The sequence below is a fragment of the Amphiura filiformis genome, chromosome 14 (assembly GCF_039555335.1).
Source record: "Amphiura filiformis chromosome 14, Afil_fr2py, whole genome shotgun sequence".
NCBI lineage: Eukaryota > Metazoa > Echinodermata > Ophiuroidea > Amphilepidida > Amphiuridae > Amphiura > Amphiura filiformis.
This window is the reverse complement of record NC_092641.1, coordinates 35,442,339-35,464,452: the sequence shown is the minus strand read 5'-3', so window position 1 is coordinate 35,464,452 and position 22,114 is coordinate 35,442,339. Positions and strand designations below refer to the sequence as shown.

Below are 22,114 nucleotides of genomic sequence, written 5' to 3'. Positions count from 1 at the left end.
AGTGGGAAAAACCCACAGGAAGTGATGTAATGTGAAATGGCAATGTCTATTATTTGAACATTTGGAAAATCCCAGATAGGGGATAAAACACAATGTTAATAATAATTCTAGGCAGACCTGTATCGATATGATTGTAATGTGAATGGATGTAGCTATTAGCTCTCAAAAAGAGAGAAAATAATGTTAACCAGTTAAAATCAGGATACTCAATGAGTATTACTGAGTGTGGCCAGGGAGATCATGAGTTTCCGACAGTGCTATTTAAACAAGTATTCCTGAAAAAAATTGGTGTCAGTTCCAATTTACAATGTAATTATTATTTGAATGTAATGTTAAAGAGAAGTTTTGCACTGTAGCGCTGACAAGAACATGAGTGGTAGTTCATATATCATTAAATAGGCCCACATGTTTTGGCGCAACGTCAGCCTTCTATTCTTCAAATCTTTTCAGAGGGCGCACCACCAAATCACTCCACGATTTATGTACCAGTGAAATTCGGTTAAAATAGTCCACCACTTATTTGAGCTTGTTGCGGCTTAATTTTCTAAGATAATAGTCAAAATTCGCCCGTTTTCAGCTCATTTGCTTCTGGCAAGTGTCTACATGAAGGAATCTGAGAAAAAATCCCAATATTTTATTTCAGAGGTGAAGTTTTGGCGCAAATTTGAACAACGTCCGGTTTCAAAAATGAGTGATTTTTTAGGGTTAAATTTGAAATGGAGCCTTGATCTTTGGTTCGAGTTGTATTTTTTCCTGAATGTATTTTATGCTTTCTCTCCCCCACCAGCTCCAAGTACAGATAAAATACAAAAAGCTGAAAAAGGAAAAAAAAAAAAAAAAAGATGTGGACACCGTCGGCTTCCCCGTGTATTATTCGCCGGTGCCATTATCACGTGACTGTAGAAAATGATGCTGCCACCAGATATAGGCTAATTAAAACAGCGTATTACTATCAAGACTTATGTTTGAAAGCTGTCCTCAGATCGATGCGTGAAGTTTCTAGTCCATCACACTACGTGCTCTATATTAGTCCATGTCGATATTATCAAGACAGAGATTGCGTCTGATGACGTCATCTGTCAAAGTTGTTGATGATGACCCGGCGGTAACGGCGCCTATTTTAAGCTTATTGTTAATTTTGCACCTTCAAACCGTACAAACCATCTCAAAAGTTAGGTCTTTATAGTAGGAAACTTTCTTTAGCGGGGGCACCATGTCAACAATGCCTAGAAAAGTTGCTTTTTGCCTTGTAAAAGTACGTAATTTTTCGGCATTTCCTGGTATCCGGTCGATTCGGCCCAAACCAATTCGTCCACAGTTGACTTGGCCATATGCCAATTCATGCATTGGCCCCAAGCTAAGTCAGCCACAAACCAATTCGATATTGACCAAAAGGGATAAACGATTTAATATGTTAATGAATATATGTGACCGTCCATCACGAAACAGCTGTAAAGTCGGCTGGCGGTCAATTTTGTTTTATTTCGTGTTTAGAAAATATATCATAAGCTTTAAAATGAAAAATCATTTGACTCCAAACGATACCCAGAAGTAAAAAACAAGGGGGTTAAGTGCACAACGTACAAAAAAAGTGACTATATCTCATTAACCGATGATCCTACAGATATGCGACCACTGACTTTTCTGTTCCTTTTTGACATATGGCACGACTCTCTAAGATATTTGGTTAAAAATTTAAAAAAGTGACTATATCTTATTGACCAATGATCCTACAGATATGCGACCGCTGACTTTTTTTTTGTTCCTTATGACTAAGGGAAAAGTTTGACATATCTCACGACTCTGTAGGAAATGATGTACATCATCATCATCATACATCATCATTTTATTTTCATACAAATCGACCCCGGAAATCGACATACAAAATATATATAAAAGACACAACATTTGAATGAGGAGATGCTCAAAAAGCCTGAAGCGAGCACCCCCTTACACTGCCTTAAGTTACAACATACAATTACACAAAGCTAACAAATAAAAGAAAGAGGAGAAGAACATGCAAAGAAAGAAGCAATATAAATATTTATAACATTTCATATCTAGACATTCCACAGTTCACAGAAGAAATTGATAGTTGGGGTGGAGATGGGTGGGGATGGGTGAGGTCATTAAATAATGCCTAAATATTAGATTTTTTTCCTTTTCTGCCATTTCCAATTTTTGTTTTTCAAGTTCCAATTTTGCTATTGGTGCCGAAACCCGGGACAAAAGTAAAGATGACAATTCTGATGTCACATTTGACCAGGATAAAGAGCTGGAGCACAAGGAGTATAATGTAAAATTGAACAATTCTGATGTGCTCACTAATTTGGACTCAAAGTTAGGTCATCTTTCTCAAGATCAACAAAGTCAAATTGCAAATTTGATTATCAAATTTGACAATATATTTCCTGATACGCCAAGTAGAACAAATGCTGCATTTCATGATGTAGATGTTGGTGATACAAAACCAATCAAGCAGCATCCTTACATAGTCAATCCATTGAAAATGGAACATCTCAAAAATGAGATCAATTATATGCTAGACAATGATATCATAGAACCAAGTAGTAGTGAGTGGAGTTCACCATGCATTCTTGTTCCCAAGCCTGATGGGTCATACAGATTAGTAGCAGATATGAGAGCTGCAAATGTTCATTCAAAGACAGACTCGTACCCAATTCCAAGAATTGATGATTGCATAGACAAAATTGGGAATGCAAAATTTGTTAGCAAATTTGATCTTTTGAAAGGGTATTGGCAGGTTCCACTCACAGACCGGGCCAAAGAGATTTCTGCTTTTTGTACACTATTTGGTCTTTACCAATACAAAGTTATGTCATTCGGGTTGAAAAACGCGCCAGCAACATTTCAGAGAATGGTGAACCAAATTGTGTCAGACATAGAGGGATGTGAAGCGTATGTAGATGATTTAATTGTTTAAGAAGCTGTCTTCAGTCTTCAGTGGGTGGCTTCCTATAACAGCTCATTGAGCTAAACTGGAAGTGAGTTGTTTGGACCTCACAGTCGGTGCGGTGCTAAAAACATAAATTTGGTGCTGTACATCAGAAGGTGCGAGCAAAAAGTGGGCTGGCTGGTTTAAAGTGGGCTGGCTGGTTTTTGTCTGAAGTACAATTGACAGTCAATCTGGTAAAAAGTGAGTTTTGCCATGCCACAGTCACATACTTGGGATATCTTGTAGGTCAAGGTCAGGTGAAACCTATCAAAGCCAAAGTTGAAGCAATTGAGCAATACCCCACACCTGTAAACAAGAAGGCATTCATGAGATTTCTAGGAATGGTTGGCAATTATAGAAAGTTCTGTCCAAACTTTTCAGAGATAGCAAGTCCTTTGACTGATTTGTTGAAGAAAGATGCAAAATTCATTTGGTCAGAACAGTGTGAAAATGCTTTTCACAAAATCAGATCAATACTCATGAGTTCACCAGTACTTACTGCACCTGATTTTCAGAAGCAGTTCAAGCTGACTGTTGATGCCAGTGACATAGGCTGTGGGGGTGAAGATCAAATTGACCACCCTATATGTGCCCATCCACCACAAACTGGTCGTAAAGTCGGCATTTTCCATTTTGAGATACAATCAAAAACAGTATATGGATTTCTATGTAAAATATAGTTGAGGTGTCATTTTAAAGCTGAAAGTGAATTCTTTCAAAATCTGCAATAAACAGAAAATGATCTAGAGCCGACTTTACTACCACTTCGTGGTGGATGGTCACATATGTTACTTTTCAAGGAAATTCAACAAGCACCAGAGAAATTACTCCACAATTGAGAAGGAGTGTCTAGCATTGCTATTAGCATTGCTACATTTTGATGTGTATTTGGGTACCACAGTATACCCTGTGCTTGTTTTCACAGATCACAATCCCCTCACCTTCAACAGGATGAAGAACAAAAACCAAAGACTGGTGAGGTGGAGTTTGACCTTGCAAGAGTACAAACTTGACATCAAACATATTAAGGGAAAAATTGCATAAAAACCCTGGTAAACAAGAATTCTTTTAAAAAGGGAACTTGTGTGACAAGTAGTCACTGTGTATGATGAGTTAAATCCTCAAAGTTAATAATATATTGAAGTTGATGTAAAAGAGGAAAACATTTAAGAAAGTTTTCATTACATTCGAACTTTCTTCTTTTAAGGGGGAGGGTGTGATGTGCCCTGAGTAATTTAATTTAATTAGTTAACTTTGTTTACAAGCTGAAGGTATTTCATGAGATGGGAAAGCCCCTTGTACTTGTAATAGTTGGTGTGGAAAGTCATTTTGGAATTCCCCCAAATTATTGTAAACAAAGTCAGAGCTATGTTTGGAACTTGGAAATCCCCAGTTCATTATTGCACCATCAGGAAAACCCCCAGGAAGTGGTGTAATGTGAAAGTTGAATGTGTATAATTAATATTGGGAAATCCCAAGATTGCAGCAATGTTGTGAAAATGTGATTGAAGTAATGGTCTATTAATAGATGATGGGTTTTTTGCATGAGTACTGATACAAAAAGCTGCAGGCTTAAATTAGGACTTTACAGAATGTCATGGGAGATTGTTAACTCCACATGTGTGTGATGGTCTTCGGGCTTCAAAAAAGAAGTACATTTTAACCAGTTTATGTAGCCAATAATTGAGCTATTTTAATACAGCAACGAAGGAGATTGCGAGCACACGAAAGTGCTCTTCCTCATCAAAGGATTTAAGTTCTTCTGTCGAATTACTGGAGTTTGCTGGGTTTGTGAAGGCCACGCATCTGTCAAAAACAGCGGAGCTGTGTTAAAGAAACATGTTCCTTGGAAAAAGAGTGATTGGTGAAATAAACACCATTATTGGAGAAAGCAGCGCAAGGAGATATATTTTGGAGAAATCAGCGCAAGGAGATATATTTTGGAGAGATAAGCAATAGGAGAAAGCAGCATCATTTTCGTGTGAGGATTTCATACGCAAGGATATTTATAAACGCAAATGTACACTGGACTTCGCTGGTTTTCGCAGGACAAGTGAATAAGGATATATTACATCAGTCGTCCCGAATATTGCAAGAACTCTAGAATCACCAACAAGAAGACAGCTGGTTAAGTACCGATAGAATAAAACTAATTGTGTGATTTTATTGTAATTGTTGTTATATGTACCAAGCATACTTTGTTTTCAATTAAAGACTTAGATTTTGTTAGCTTAAAATCAAACAGTGTATTTGTGTTGTGCATTCGTGTGAGTTCGGGTAAAAGGTGATTTTGGCCTTGAGTCAGTGCGACTCGTAACAAAAATCCACACCCAACCAGGCTGCGATACGTTGAAGATATATTGTCCTCTGGCGCCTTCTGTCTCTCCTTCCATTAATCTTCCCCGTAAGGAACAAACATTTCAGATGTACTTTCCTCATACAATGGCTTTGGAAATCATTGCATTTTCTGGGTCTTCTTCAGGAGCATCCGCTGACTCCCAGCTCTATGTAATACTGTTTCATTTGTGGTGTGACTTGTTCAAGGGATTATCCCGGGGGCACTCCCACTTTGGAGGTGACGCGTATGTAGGGCTGTTAAGACCCCCTTTATCAGCGTCGCTCTCACCCAAAGACCTCATATTTTTTTACGAACATATGTTCTGTCACCCGAAGACCCCTTATTTTTCCATTTGATCTGTCACCCAAAGACCATTATTTTTCAATTTGAACAGCAACTTTCATTTATCACTGATTTTGTTACCTATTTTTGAAAAAAACAAAGAAATTTGAAGCCTTTTTGAACTAAAAATTCGATTTTCGAGGTTTTTTGATGCTGTTTCGGCTCTCATCCACAGGTTCCAAAGGTCATGTTCTCACCCAATGACCCCATATTTTTTACATTTTGCTCTCACCGAATGCCAAAAATCTCACATATTTTCTGGTAACGCCGTTCCCACGGTTTTTTAAGGTCTGGATGACCTTTGACCTTTTTGCTTATTACTCAAAAAAGTATGTCAAAGAGAGGTCAAACTAAATTTTCTGAATGCCTATGACTACAGGAGTACTTTGGTGTGGCTTTTAACAAGATATGAGAGTTTGAATGCGACCCCAGGTCCGTAACCAGGATTTTTTGAGGGGGGGGCAGATTTTGAAAAAGTGGACTTGGGGCGGATTTTGAAAAAGTGGACTTTTTTTCTTCAAAATTTGGACCTCTTTTGACCAAAAAGGGCTTAAAAAAACTCTATTTGGTTCGCTCACTACGGTCGCAATATCAGCACACACAAAAGTATACCAAGCTGGACGTTTGGAACAGTAAATTATTTTAACCTGATTGAATCATTAATTTCAAAGAACTTGTGGCGTGTTTTTACCTAACACATAAGAGGTAATTTTGTAGTCTATGAGGAAATATGGAAAATATTATTCTTAAATTGACGTATTTTCGTTCATAATTTACAGCCCACTATTGATTTTCGTGTTCACTTCGACTTCTAGAGGCTTTAATGGCAGAGTGGTTTTGAATACATAATCCTCTATAATCCTCTATAATGAGCTTTAGAACTACATTTCGCAGACTCTAATGATCCAAGGGCACTAATGCAGTTATGTCTACAGAATTCATCACGACCTTTGCTGCACATAAAATCCCATTAAATCGTGATATTTTTTACTTCAAGTTGTAGTATGTTAAATATTTTTTATAAAGTTTTATTTTATGGAAAATAATGATGCTTGAACATGCTCAAAGTGGCCGGAAAAATGAGAAAAAATCACAATCACAAAAGTGTTCATATCATCCAGCAAGGAAATGCACGGGCGTCAAAAATGGATATCATGATAAATAATAACTAAAGTTAGCTTGCCTGAAAATTTCATAATATTTGGTAGCTTTATATTGCGAGTCGTAAATTGAACATTTTGAAATATCGGCTTTCAGAGCATCTTCATGATCTGTGTGCGTGACTACTGTCATCAACCTACTTTCATCACTAATTTATTTAATTATTAACCACTAAAGGTTGGAGGGCAAACAGAGCAAAGATAAAAAAAATTAAATCTTTACCCAGAGCAGCCAGCGCACATAAACGTTGAAAAAAAAACCCTAGTGCATCTGGCCGGATTCGAAACGGCGACCTTCGTATTTCTAGCACGACGCTCTGCCAATTGAGCCACGGAGGAACACTGGAGAAGAGCGGAAGATTTTAATCTATAGGTATTAGGTTCGAATGATGTTCGTCGCATTCCTTGCGGAAGGCATCAGAACTGCATATATTTTTTTTTTAATATTTTTTTTTCAAACAGAGCAAAGCTCGTAAAATGTAGGCAACCCTACAAAAGTTATACACTCGATTAAGGACATGTGAGACAAAGACCGGACAAGACATGAGAGACAGACAATGTTGGCAATGGTCTTTAAACATTGCTATTTTAACATAATAATAAATTCAGTATAATATTTTTTTATAAAAAATTACTAAGTTATTCATAACTGGAGAACAACTCACTTAGAGTACGAAGCTTAAGAGAGTACGTGAATTTTGGATACTTGGATTTATGGAATTCCACAGTAAAGTTTTATTATTATTATTATTATTATTATTATTATTATTATTATTATTATTATTATTATTATTATTATTATTATTATCATTATTATTATTAGATGAATACATTTAATTTTTGAGTATATCGTCCTGCGCTACAACGTTCACACGGTACCTAGGCATTGAACCGCAGATGTCAAAGAACACGTCAGATAAACATACGGGTATAATGAACAATTGAACTGACGCCATGTGTCTTTTTAAATAAACATCTCAAAAAAAGTAACTCCCCTTAAATAATAGTCATTATTCAAAAATGGAGAATTTATTTCTGCGCATTTTGACACCTCATTTGATACGATAGCCCAGAAAACAATAAAACACCGGTCAATTTAATGTAGTAAGGTCCAGATTTGAAAGTTCCACTTACATACAAATTTTTACAATACAAAAACACTCAGATATCATTACACAAATTTTCTTCCATTACACTGAATACAAAATCAATACAATTTACTGCAACTTTCAAATCTTGGGTTACACTGATTTAAATGTACGATGTGACGTCAATATTTAGTCAATTGCTGTAAATGAGGTGTCAAAATGTGCAGAAATGAATTCTGCTTCCAACGCATTTTACAGATTTGTAATACAATTACCCATTTTTGAATAATGGTAATAGTGTGGTATGAGTGGCGTAAACCAGTCAATGCCCCTATTTTACCCAGCAGACCCTTGAGCTAGAGTCAGCTGAGCACCGAGCTGAGCATAGCTTGCACTGCTGGAACTGGGATGTGCAATGTCAAAAGTAAAATTTTAATTTTAATTTTATTTCATTAAAGATTGGCGGAGGCGGGGTTCGAACTCACGGCGCACTACTTTGGACACACTATGAACCCAGCGCCTTAGACCACTCGGCCACTTGTCTTGTTGCAATCCATTTGTAACTTATTTGAAGATATAATCGCAACTTCAACATAGTCCTACCACGTGACAAGCAAAGGCAGAAAACGTACCATATTTTGGAATTTTATTTACCTAAAAACATTAATGTGTATTATTAGCGCTCAATTGTTGTTAACTGATGCGTGTTCTATAGGCCTATACAAAAAATCCAACAATAAACATGATAAATGGGCGTCTATATGGACAATACATTATATCGATTTTGACACGTGCTCGTGTGTCAGTACATTTCCATGGTCAGTAAAATACTATAGAGGAACCTACCATTTTTCTTGTATAAACGTTCGATGTTTTGATCAAGTATGTGAATAATCGACATTAGACCCTTAATGTTTTTTTCAGGAAATAAAAGATTAGATTACCATAAAAACGAAACAGTAATCTTTGGTTGGGTCTAATGTAATATTCACATAGAATTTTCAACGTTTTTTCTATCCTTATTCTTACTCAATTAAAAAAATATTTTGGCGTATATAAAATTGAAATAAAATTCTCTGCCTCTTAAACGACATCAAATGTGCTACAATTGGGTATCACGAATCGTTATATATGATGTGCAGTTCATATTCATATTTTCTTTTATACAGAGGATGCTTCAGTTTTGACAGGAAAAATATTTTCTTGAAAACCCTCTCACTCGGTTATTTTAAAAAGGTTACCACGCTTCCCTAGAATGTGCAATAAATTAGCATTAAAATTTTTCTTATTCTAACAGCAAGCGTTTCTAGAATGCAGTATGGCGAAATGTGGTGTAGGACAATGACTGGTCTCAGGAATCTACAATCATAGAAATATTGTGTTGGGACACGTGGTCAATTGCACTCATTAGAGAGATTGCGGAGAGGCGTTCACTGCAAACGCCATACGGGTTACGGATTTCTGCATTTTGCGGTAGAACGTCATAGTCCCGTTCACATCCAAACTAGCCTCCTACACAGCCAGTTTGTGTCGGTCCTAACGCTCGTCGTTCCTAGTATGTTCGTGATAGCCGCATAGAGTCTGAACCAAGACTACGTGTAAACGCAATTGCAATCATGATGGCGCTATGCTGAGACAAATAATCTAAAGGTAATAGGAAGCACCCATTGATTCACCTTGGGTGCATCGAACCAGAGAAGATTATCTTCTTTCATCGAACTACTTTCCTCGGTATTGATATGCAAATACGACTAGCTGTATCTATAATGTTCTAAGCATTCAGTCCAGATTAGCGATATTTGAGTTTTGGAAAATGAGTATAGGCCTATGTTCACACGTGTATGCTATTTGTCTAAATAATCTAAACAGAGTTTGATGTTGGATGCCTAGGAAGTCTTGGTGTATATTATTCGAATAACAAGAAACAAACTCCATTATCATATAAATAATACCCTGTTTACTTTCTAAAGCAAAATGAAAATAAATAATCTAATATGCCTAGTTCGATTACTACCCAGCAAACACAAAAATATTACAGAAAACGTTAAATGTCGGGTTAAAGGTTATGTGAGGGTCAAGGGCATAAAACGTTTTAATAACATGCAAAAAACCTTTTGTTCAAAACTTGCTGATAAACGTTCTAACACAATAGACACTTAAATATGTTTGCCAAGTGATATTTTACTATAGCATTTCGAATTTTGGCTTAAAATGTTGTTGTATTACTTTTTCAGTATAACACGAGTTTTCATGATTTTTATATAAACATACATCGATATGTTATCAAAATGTTTTAACTAAAACCAAAAACACATGCATTATCATGTTTTAAAAACATTTTGAGTTTGCTGAATAGTATCCATAAGCAAAACACTTTGACAGCTGTTTTAATGCACAACGAACAAGCAAGGCGAAAAATAGCGTTGCACGAACTTCTGTTCCCCGTCCCAAACAGACAATTATACCGCATTTTTGCCGTAACACGACACAATCTTGCCTAAAACGCCTCTTCGCAAGCTGATTTTTGGACGGCATTTTCCACACACAAATGAATAGGCAATTTGCCCGTTCGAATTCGCGTCGAAAAAAATTGAAATTTGTTCACTTCTTCTTGTCTATACGAGATCAAAATTTAACCCCCAAAATGGATTTTATTACATGTCGGACTCTACTTGTTCTATTAGGATACTTTGATTCGCTTCATAACAAGATAAACATAACATTTTTCTGCATTTTATAATGCGGTTTTTTTGTCTTTTTTGAACGTCATTTTTTGCTACCAACCGCAACGTAATCGCCTTACGGTAATTCCACGATTGACCAATTCACAATAGATTTCACCCTCTAGAGGGCATAATAACCGATTTTCGACTAGTGTAGCTTGCTGTTCGCGTTCCCGTGTCACGTTTCACGTAAATTTCGCAATCTCTCTATTGTTTTCATGCCCAGTTACGTAAATTTTGATGGATGTTTTTCAAGTAATGTTCTACGTGTGCCTCAACCCCGCCTCTATGCCATATCCCTCCCCTTCCCCCACCAATCAATGTTGCAGAGTCCAACACGGAGCCTGATGATAAGACCCCGATCAACATTGTAACGGGGGTGGGGAGAGGGATCGATTTTAGTTCATGGTGCTTAACTGTCCCAAGACTAACTTCTATGATTGTAGTCTTACTATTAGTTGGAGGGGTAGTTCATTGGTAGATCACCAGCGCGGTCATCTGCGGAGTACTTGGTGTGTAAAATAAGTTAAGAGGTTGTTATCTCCCATAAATGAAAACTCGACCGATTTTTTTAATATACTGACGTTCCGCACAAGAGTACTTTATCAAAGTGACAAAATAGAAAATGTCTGCAAGCGCCTAAAACAAAATAGAAGAAACGCGATACTAAAAGTACGTAATAGGGCAACACGCAAATTAAAGCAGTGCGAGCGCAAGCAGCCGCGTACAAATTGTAGGTAAATGAAATGCAAAGAAAGAAAGAGGAAGAGAGAGTGATGAAATTAAGGAAGAAAGTAAAATGAAAAAGAAAAAAGAAAGGTGACAAATTAAGAACAGAAAGAAACGGAAAAAAAGATTGCACATTTTAACAAAATTATGAATACACCAGCATAGACCAGCTAGGCATAAAATTTGCATACAAACAACAATGATATATAAAAACAGTGATATTGCACTACAGGACATCATAAGGTGAAATTTACTTGCAAGCATATTTAAAATAACCGACTGTAGCTGGCAACGGATTTTTTGCTCTGGTAGGAAGAAGATTAAAGGACAGTGCACCTCTGTAGGAGAATTTTCTTTTGGCAGAGGCACTTCTGTTAGTTGGAGGGACAAGATTACCTTGGGATGCTGATCTAGTGGAGTGGCCATGACTGTTACTGACTGTGGAAAAGATGTTACATAAAGGGAGTGGGAGGATGTTGCTAAGGCTCTTATAGACCATGATGTTAAGGTGGATACTGCGACGGGGCATCAAGTTTGTCCCACTTCAAGGTATTTAGAAGAACATCAGTGGGGTATCTACGTGGGAGACCAAGAATAATTTTGCCAGCAGTGTTTTGTAACCTATCAAGGGTTTTCAGAAGGGTCGTACCAGCATTTCCCCACACTGAGTCGCAGTAGTCCATGTGAGGTAAAATAAGAGCCTTAAACAGGAGATTTGAGTTTTTTAAGTTTGAGGTAAAACCATGCTGAGTCTGCGCAGCAGACCATTACGTTTTGAAACAGTTTTACAGATTTTGTTAATTTGCTCATTCCAGGTTAGGGCTGGATCCAGCCACACACCCAGATACTATTAGTTGGAGGGGTAGTTCATTGGTAGATCACCAGCGCGGTCATCTTCGGAGTACTTGGAGTGTAAAATAAGTTAAGAGGTTGTTATCTCCCATAAATGAAAACTCGACCGATTTTTTTAATATACTGACATGACGTTCCGCACAAGAGTACTTTATCAAAGTGACAAAATAGAAAATGTCTGCAAGCGCCTAAAACAAAATAGAAGAAACGCGATACTAAAAGTACGTAATAGGGCAACACGCAAATTAAAGCAGCGCGAGCGCAAGCAGCCGCGTACAAATTGTAGGTAAATGAAATGCAAAGAAAGAGGAAGAGAGAGTGATGAAAATAAAGGAAGAAAGTAAAAAATGAAAAAAGAAAAAAGAAAGGTGACAAATTAAGAACAGAAAGAAACGGAAAGAAAGATTGCACATTTTAACAAAATTATGAATACATTAAGAACTAGACCAGCTAGGCATAAAATTTGCATACAAACAACAATGATATATAAAAACAGTGATATTGCACTACAGGACATCATAAGGTGAAATTTACTTGCAAGCATATTTAAAATAACCGACTGTAGCTGGCAACGGATTTTTTGCTCTGGTAGGAAGAAGATTAAAGGACAGTGCACCTCTGGAGGAGAATTTTCTTTTGGCAGAGGCACTTCTGTTAGTTGGAGGGACACGATTACCTTGGGATGCTGATCTAGTGGAGTGGCCATGACTGTTACTGACTGTGGAAAAGATGTTACATAAAGGGAGTGGGAGGATGTTGCTAAGGCTCTTATAGACCATGATGTTAAGGTGGATACTGCGACGGGCATCAAGTTTGTCCCACTTCAAGGTATTTAGAAGAACATCAGTGGGGTATCTACGTGGGAGACCAAGAATAATTTTGCCAGCAGTGTTTTGCAACCTATCAAGGGTTTTCAGAAGGGTCGTATCAGCATTTCCCCACACTGAGTCGCAGTAGTCCATGTGAGGTAAAATAAGAGCCTTAAACAGGAGATTGAGGGTTTTTTGAGGTAAAACCTTTCTGAGTCTGCGCAGCAGACCATTACGTTTTGAAACAGTTTTACAGATTTTGTTCATTTGCTCATTCCAGGTTAGGGCTGGATCCAGCCACACACCCAGATACTTGAATTTATACACATTTTCAATTAAAGCATTATTTATATACACCTTCAAATCATCATTTTTACGAGACATTTTTTGTTGGGTACATAAAAGCATAGCCTTGGTCTAAAATTGACAATATTTTATGCAGAACAAGTTTATTTGGCGCTCAATCGCTAACATGGATGACCACATTTTTGTCGACTCCTATTCGTTTTAATATTCCACTGAATACTGTGTGAACTACATCCAGGCCTATTACTCACACGCAAAATACGGGAGTTGTGAGAGATAAGACTGTTTATATCAACTGACCATGCTGATGACCTGACACGAAAATACCTAATCTCTTTCTCAGTCAGTTACTGACATAGGCCTATGTAAAACAAACCCATGACAAATGACTGTTAAAAAGACCAACTATCATGAAAAACAGCGGCTTTTTTCTTTTTTCGACGGAATAAGCAAACTATGATGCAATTTTATCAGTTTCGCCGTCGAACAATGATTAAAGGAGGAAAGAGGAAAAGTGATACCGCCCGGGAATTGAACCCAGGACCTCTGGTTTACGAGACCAGCGCCTTAACCACTTGGCCACGGGAGCTTCATGATTAGGCAGACTGGGAATTCAACCTATAAGCGGTCACTTAGCCCTACTTCCTCCGTGCAAGTCATCCCGATGTGGTCAGCCCGGTAAAAAGCAGAAAATGAGTTTATTAGATCCTTATTATTTTGTCACAGAATGACAAAAAGTTATCCGTATTCACAGTCAGATCAACATGATCAATAAGCTTCCTTTTGAGCCGAACTACTTTGTTAATGACAAAAAGTCGCTATTTCACTTCAGGTCGTGAATGAGATATGCGTTTGACGAATCTGATTGATTACTTTCAGGAAGATTATGCAATTGTACTGAAATAGACATGCTATAAAGAACAAAGAACACTTACCATTGTTGAACTACTTTCCTTCCTTCTTAATACCAAATCCAATCCCGTCGCCTGCTTTCAAAATTCTGCTTGTTTGCGTAAGAAAATATCAAAATCTTCTTCTGGCTTCTGTCATCTGTTAAATGCCACGTTTTTACTTACAATGCCGAAATATATTTTGTAATATCAAGGTTTGTATTGCACTTGTAAAAGCACAAAGTCGTGATTATTTTCCGCGCGAATAATAAGCGGCTCAAATATTCTTTATAAGAACTGCGTATGTTTAACGCCCAGGCACGGAAGCAGGTGATTGGAAAGCAATGTATAATTCAATGCAACTTGTGTGTTTTGTGGAGTACCTTACATATAGTAGCACTGATTCACTTCTGTGTTGTCTTGTCAACGGTGTGACATGAAATACCTAATCCATCTATCGCGTACCAATTTGTAGTGAGATGTGGCTCGCTAGTTGGAGTGGTCACCATAGAAACAGTATGAACAGCAGTGATAGTTGATTGGACCATCGCCCTTTTTGTCTGCTCAGCATGAAACTATACTTTGAATATTATAAAGAATATAAAACTAGAATTGCGTGCGAAGAGCGCAACCCTTTATAGCAATAGTGTATCAAATGTATACTTTTACATACATATAATTGGTACATAAAATGGTATAACCATTCATCTCAAAATTGATGTTTTCAGCTATAGAAAAAACAGAGGAAGAGGGCCACAACTTTCGACACATGGCCATATATGTTTCATTCGCACTTGTAAGATGAGTGTCTTTGGAAAGAGAGGTATAAATACACGCATACACAGACAATTACTGCAACCTACTTATAGTGCAGGGCAATACATTAAAATAGTGTAAACCCATCGCTATGGTTATTAAATTAAGATTACCTTGCACTAGTCCACATAGTAAGGACCCACTAGATAGCCCTACATCTGACTGCGTGTATGGTCGATGGACTAGACAACCCTAAAATGAAAATGTATCGATCAATCAATACAAAGAAACAACATATCACTAGGCTATATGATTTATAAGTATCGGGTCTCCTGTCACTAGTATCTAGTAAAGCAATAGAGATAATCCACGTATTCCTCATTCAAACCAATTCAATGCACGACCTCAGAGTTACCTGCATGTCTTTGGCGGGCTATTTAAGGCCCCGTATCCATAGGCTGTTCCCTTGTGGCGTGTGCCCTTGTTCCGTGTTCACTTGTTCCCATGTGACCTGCCACACAGAAAACCTATGGACACGGCCACTAAGCAGAACAAAGGTTCATTGTCTGTGTGGCGGGTCACATGGGAACAAGTGAACACGGAACAAGGGCACACGCCACAAGGGAACAGCATATGGATACGGGGCCTTAAACTGTCATCGTTGCACATCCAGGTACTTCTTTTGAAAATCCTAAACAAGGTATAGAGGCCTTGCATGTAACGTATCATCCCGTAAATATGGCGGACTACTCAAATGCATTCAACAAAAGCATGATTGCAATCTACCGTGACAGTTCGTCTCACACACATAAACCTGCACTACGATCAAATAGGTTGATGACAACATTTGATTGAATGGACTGCACTCCGCCATAACTACGGTGAAGGACACCGGTTCAAATCCTTTGTTTGGAGCCAATCGATGAAATGATGCAGGGCCTCTATAGCAGTCGCTAATAGGATATGCAGCGTATAGAACACGGACAACCTCTATTGGAAAGCCATGTGTAACTCAATGCAACTTCTGTGTCTTGTGAGGTGCCTTACAAATAGTAGCACTGATTCACTTACCGATTCACTTACCACTTGTCATCAGATAACACAGAAAATGTATATGTAGGCCTGTCTGGTGGCCCATTTAAAACACGTTACCATAATCATACGAAATCATTCCGGCACGAAAAATACTCAACTGAAACAGAACTTTCCAAGTGTGTATGGAAATTAAAGAGAGAGGAAAGGGACTTTGAAATTCGATGGGACATAGTAAAAGGTCAAATACATCGATGCGTCAATCGGGGTTATGCAACCTTTGCTTAGAGGAGAAAATCGAAATCATCAATAATCAAACACTTTAAATAAGAAATCTGAACTCATATCGACTTGTCGTCATAGGAGAAAGGTAACAAGCTGTGTAAAAAGAAATAATCAGTTGGCTTGATGATCGCCCGTAGAAAACGGACGTGAAACCCAGGGTACCATCCCGACTTAATGTGTTGAAATTTATGTATTTTTGCTCTACCTAGGTATTGAGCACTCTTTCAGCTGTGCATATAGCTCTATATTATATCTCTCTTTTTACATATAGCTAGGAATAAATACATTCATTTCATTCTTACATATTATGTCCATAAAAATCAAAATCATTACCAGAAAACATCAAAAAATAAACAAACACGATACATATGGAGGAAAAGACTGGAAGACCATAAAGGCCTGAAAGTTAGCCTTTCTCTAAAAATGAAGTGAAATGACCAAATCAAAGCAACTTTACATAACATAACCAAAAGACAAGACAATGGGAAGGGAAGTGCTGGCGGAGAAGATTAGTTATATTTAGAGATAAGTTTTATTTTGAATTGATTGCAGAAATGTTATTAGTTATATGTTATTTATAAAAAGCTTTCAGATTTTTATCTAAAGAAATCCAAAGAATGGGACCTCTTGTAAGAATGGCATGATCAGAAAAGACTTTCGTGTGTTTTGGTTAAATTTAGGTCATTTCCATATCTTGTCTTGTAGTCATGAATTTCAAAACGTTTAATAAAATAATTATCAAATGAACAGGGCAGCTCATTTATGGAGTGCCTGTACATGATTGTACCTGATTCCAGTGTGTATATATCTTCAACTTTTAATACTTATAATAACAATGGCACTATGTGATCTCTATAGTGGCCGTTTGCCACCATTCTTATAGCCCATTTTTGAAATTTTACAATTTTATTTACGTTTTACATGTATTTCCCCATCAAAGTATTCCATAATTCAGTAAGACAATATTAACGTACTATATAGAATACGATTTGGAACCACATGCTTCCACTTATTCATGATACCGACATTTCTTGAAATAGTTTTGGATAACAACCTATGTGGCACTTGCATTCGTCCATTAGCACACCAAGAAATTTAGTTTGTTTGTTTGTTTTATTTCTCCATTAACCTGGGATACTCAATCAGTTGAAAACACAATTAATCACCTGTTCATCCTTGAAGCCCAGGGAAGTTTGATGCACTATTTGTAAAGTCAATGATCTAGCATGTCTAATGTGATGTGAAGGTCTTGGTTCACCGATGTCATTTTGGGTGTGCCAAGTATCATGTAATTTGTTTTGGTGGCATTAATTGACAATTTATTAGCTTTAAACCAATTCCTTTAATTCTTAATTAACAAGGTTTGTCTGGGGATCTACGTTTTTATGGGAGTACAAAATGGTGGTATCGTCTGCAAAAAAAGACGAATTCGAGTACTTTAGATGCATTAGTTATATCATTGACATAGAGTATAAATAGAAGTGGACCCAGGATTGATGCTTGTGGAACACCACATGTAACATCTTGTGATTCTGATTTATAAGAATTATAATAAACATATTGTTTTCTGTTGCTTAGTTTCTTAATCATTCTAACACAACATCACGACCCGGCATCACGAAGGCCATAATGTAAGAGTATGTTATGATCGATTGTATCAAAGGTTTTGTGTAATATGAGCAATATGAGAAATGTTACATCATCACACATAAAACTCCTGTACCAATAAGGCAAATAGCCAATGATATTCAGTGCATTGCTAGTTGAAACAAACAAATACGTATTTCATTTATTATTTACCTCTCAAATCATTTCAAATAAAGTGCCCTATATTAAGATGAGCAAGTGTTCTAAATTTGGAGCTGCATATTAGCGTGATCTGTGTGTAGGAAGGAAAAAATTTCACAGCTTCCTTTTATTATACATTGTATATAGATAACATAACATAACATAATAGGCATTTATTGAGCGCCCCACAAAGAACAGAGCGCTTTACAAAAGAATATATACAGCTACATGAACCAAAAACTATTACAAACAATACAAAGCATAATATATGGTATATGCAGATGGTATGACCTTTGATATTTCTATCCTATCCTATCGAATCCAACGAGCCAAGTGATGGTCAGAATTCAGTCGGCCATTACTGGGTCCCGTCTGCACCAAACTGGAGTTGTGACCCGTGTTGTGACTGCCCAATTGGGTGGATTGAATCCGCTTTTTGAATTGGATTGAAATTGGATTGAAATCAATGTTGAATTGTATTGTGTTGTAAATTTCATTCTTCTTTTGTGTACGTGTAACGCGGATGATGGAATGCAGTTTAATATCCCCGCCAAGGCCACAACATTTCACATTTTAGGTGGTATAGACCTAAGGGGGGACCCAGCTATGGCTGCCGTTGAGGTGTAGGAATGCGTGAAATTGGATTCGTCTATACACGAGGAATGGAAAGAGAACCTGGTAATACAACATAATCATAAAGATCATGCAATTATACTAAAATAAACAACTGATTGCTAAAAGAAACAAAGAACACTTACCAATTTTAAATTACTTTCCTTCCTTCTTTTCTCTGTTCTTCTTCAAAAAAGTCCTATTTTGCGCGGATAAACTGATAAAGTTCATCATGTATTAAACTTTCTTCCCAGATATGAGAGTTGGCTATAGCAGAAACTCGTATTAGGGGTTTCAGGAACACAAATAGACCTTAGCCGTCGATGTACAGTTTATTATTACCCACATGACTCGGCGCTATATTGTAACATTCCATATGAAATAAATTTCTATATTAAAGTAACGTACATTCTTGGGTAATAATAATACGAAGTACTTTATAGCGCATTACAGCAGAAGTTTTACTTTGAACCCATTCTGAGTGATGACGCAAACTCCACGCATCTGTGATTTCCGAGAGTGGTAGTAGAAGTCATGACCAGGAAGCAATGATGCTTTTGATATCAGCGATTGTTCTTTCAGCTCAGCTTTGTCATCTCTGAATAACCATGGAATAACCATGATTCAGTTAGTGCCATTATGTCAATTTTGTTAGAAATGACATAGTCACAGCATCACAGACTGGTTTAGCGTATTCAAGATGTCGACAATCAACAGTGATTAGATTACGATTTACGAGAAAACGATGGCACGGTAGTCATGCTAGATGTTACTAAACATAATTTAATACTTAATGCATGGTTCTTGATTGTCCTTGGATATTACGCAAGGACACAGTAAAAGAAGCAACTACATTAAGCCCGAATCTTTTCTTATTCTACCAGATAAAATTAATTTTCATAATGGAAATAATGGAAGTCCCCTTGGAGATTAAGACACGAATGATGATCATCAATAACCAGTTGGATGACCAGTGTTTAAATGGAGTAACCTCGGTCAAGGTTAGCGTAGAAAAAGCATGAAATAAAAAGTTAATACATTATAAAAAAAAAAGAAAAAAATTACCATCATAAAATATTGGTCCTTTACGCAACGGAAAAAAAAACCTCACGTCAGTAGGTTTTTGTTAAGAAAAAAAAATGGTAAGACGCTAAATTACGAAGGCTAGGGCGGTCACAAAAGTTCATAGAACAAGATACGCTACTTGTCGCCCGGTAATGAATTTGGTCTCATTTGAAAGCCTGTTCCTTCAAAACATCACTGCATATGGGCAGGATATTCTGCACAGAAAGCCTACCTCCTTGATTCACAGGTACTACCAGAAGTGAACACAGGGTCATCATGGAAATTTCTCCCGACGGTGGTGAAACCCTAAAATGAAATTGAATAATGTACAGTTGCTGTAAATGGTGATGAAGTCCTTGATATTCAACAGCAACGAAATGGTCCTTAGATTTCATTTCAAGGATGGAATGGGCGTCCTTGAAGATCGTCCAAGGTCCAACAGACTTGTTGACGTCACCACTAATGATATACGTGCTGGTACAGTGGCATTAATAATGAATAAAGAACAAGAAAGATGAGATAGCCACACAATTGAACTTTCAGCAAATTGAACTTTTATCACTAGAAGCACAAACATAGGCATATCCCAGCTAACACACTACGTAGTCACAACGTTCGCTTACGTTGGACTTAGGTTGTCATTTACGTTGTAAACACGTAAATCTGTGAACTCGTATTCGTGTAGTGACAACGTTATTTTGAACGATGATTTTTGGACGTTGATATAACATCATTATGACGTTGTATTGACGTTGTTTCGACGTTGATGCAATGTTTGACCAGACCTGTTGACAACGTTTGAATAATACGTTCAGACAACGTTACACAAATACGTATCTGAAAAATAGTTTAGATGTAAATGTAAATGGAATGTAAATTCTTCCATTCCAAGGAGATTGTTGTCCAGCCAAAACGTCTCCATCGTGTCGTCTGTCGATCCCTTTAGGCGCGAAACTCAAAGTAACGACTTCAGACGGCTTGAGGAAGCATCCAGGATAGGATGTGAAACGTCGCCAGTCAATAAATAGTAAGTCCAGTTGACTAGATTTTAATTTAAATCAACTTGATATATTATATACCTGGATGACTGAGAATATACACAAATATATCATATAAGTTACACTTAATTGGGCACTCTCAGATCGGATACGCAAATAAATAGACTCTTTGCAATATTACAAATTTGCTTTGCTGTCATTTTATTGTTCAATTGAGTATGTACATGTACAATCCAATAATCGTTGTCATATGAGCTTATTCCTAATGTGTGTCTAATTCCAACTTGTGCCAATAAACATGATAAAACGACAATATGCATATAATTACACAATCATTAGAGAATGAATTTGGAGAAAACCTTCTGATAATTACAAACACTCGCTGAGCAGCAAGACCTTCCCTCTAAGCTTTTAATCCGATAAGCTGATTATCTATTTGTTTTCATGAATTGGAAGACATTCTTTGATGTATTACTGAGCTCAATCATCTGAAATTATTGGAGCGTGAGCCACCCAGGCTGGTGGCTCAGCATAGTATTTTATTAACAGAAGGTTTTCTCCAAATTCGTTTCCTAATGTGTTAAACTATTTTCACTAACTGATGTTCTCGATTGATTTGATGGGTCCGACTGATCACATTGCATTTATATCGTACGATTGATAAAATACTTTATTGATGACATTCATCAGGATCCTTCCAACGTCATTCCAGAGTGAAAAAGATTCCTGATAGGAACTGAAATATACCGAGTGAGTACTTTATTTTGGATCTGTTACCAGAATTTATTTATTCAATTGTTTAGAATACTTTTCTTCCAAATATTATGTTTATGTGCTGCAATGGTGCTGCTATAATTCGTGATTTTAAAAGTACTTGTATTCTTTCCTCTGTATTTCTGATGATCGTTTTCTCAACCATGCTACCCTCGTTCACTGCTCGCTTTTCAACTGCGCAATGCTAAAAAATGTCGAAAAAAACTTTCATTTTGCTACTGCGTAAATCAGAGGCCCATTTGCAAATAGAAAAATGAAAAGTGGGTGCAGATTGTGTTTCTCAAAGCGATATACTTTTCTAGGATTAATCCATGTATGAAAACGGTAAGTATAAAGCAGATGATGTAGAAAGCACTCAATTATATTGTAAATTGATTTATTGTTTAATATTGTATTGAGCATGTGTATTATCCCCGGGGGGTCACTCCCATTGTGGCCTGTACATCATCCACGATGTAATCAACTTTTGAAAAGCACCCTAAACAAGGATTTAACCCTTGGCTAAAACAATACCCTAAACAGGGATTTTATTCCTTGCATCAAATTTCATACCCTAAATTTCATTTCCGCGTATTAGCAATTGCAATTTTGCTACCCTTTATCCCAATATT

General features: G+C 37.0%; 1 protein-coding gene across 1 annotated transcript in view; it reads right to left on the bottom strand.

The window, feature by feature from the left end:
• LOC140169387 (guanylate cyclase soluble subunit beta-2-like) overlaps positions 1 to 14,617 on the bottom strand; it is an 88,277-nt gene extending 73,660 nt beyond the window's left edge. The window contains exon 1 of the mRNA XM_072192645.1: positions 14,239 to 14,617. Within this exon, the coding sequence (XP_072048746.1) occupies positions 14,239 to 14,241 (3 nt within the window). The 5' untranslated portion in view covers positions 14,242 to 14,617. The remainder of the gene's footprint in view (positions 1 to 14,238) is intronic.
• Positions 14,618 to 22,114: the final 7,497 nt, after the last annotated feature.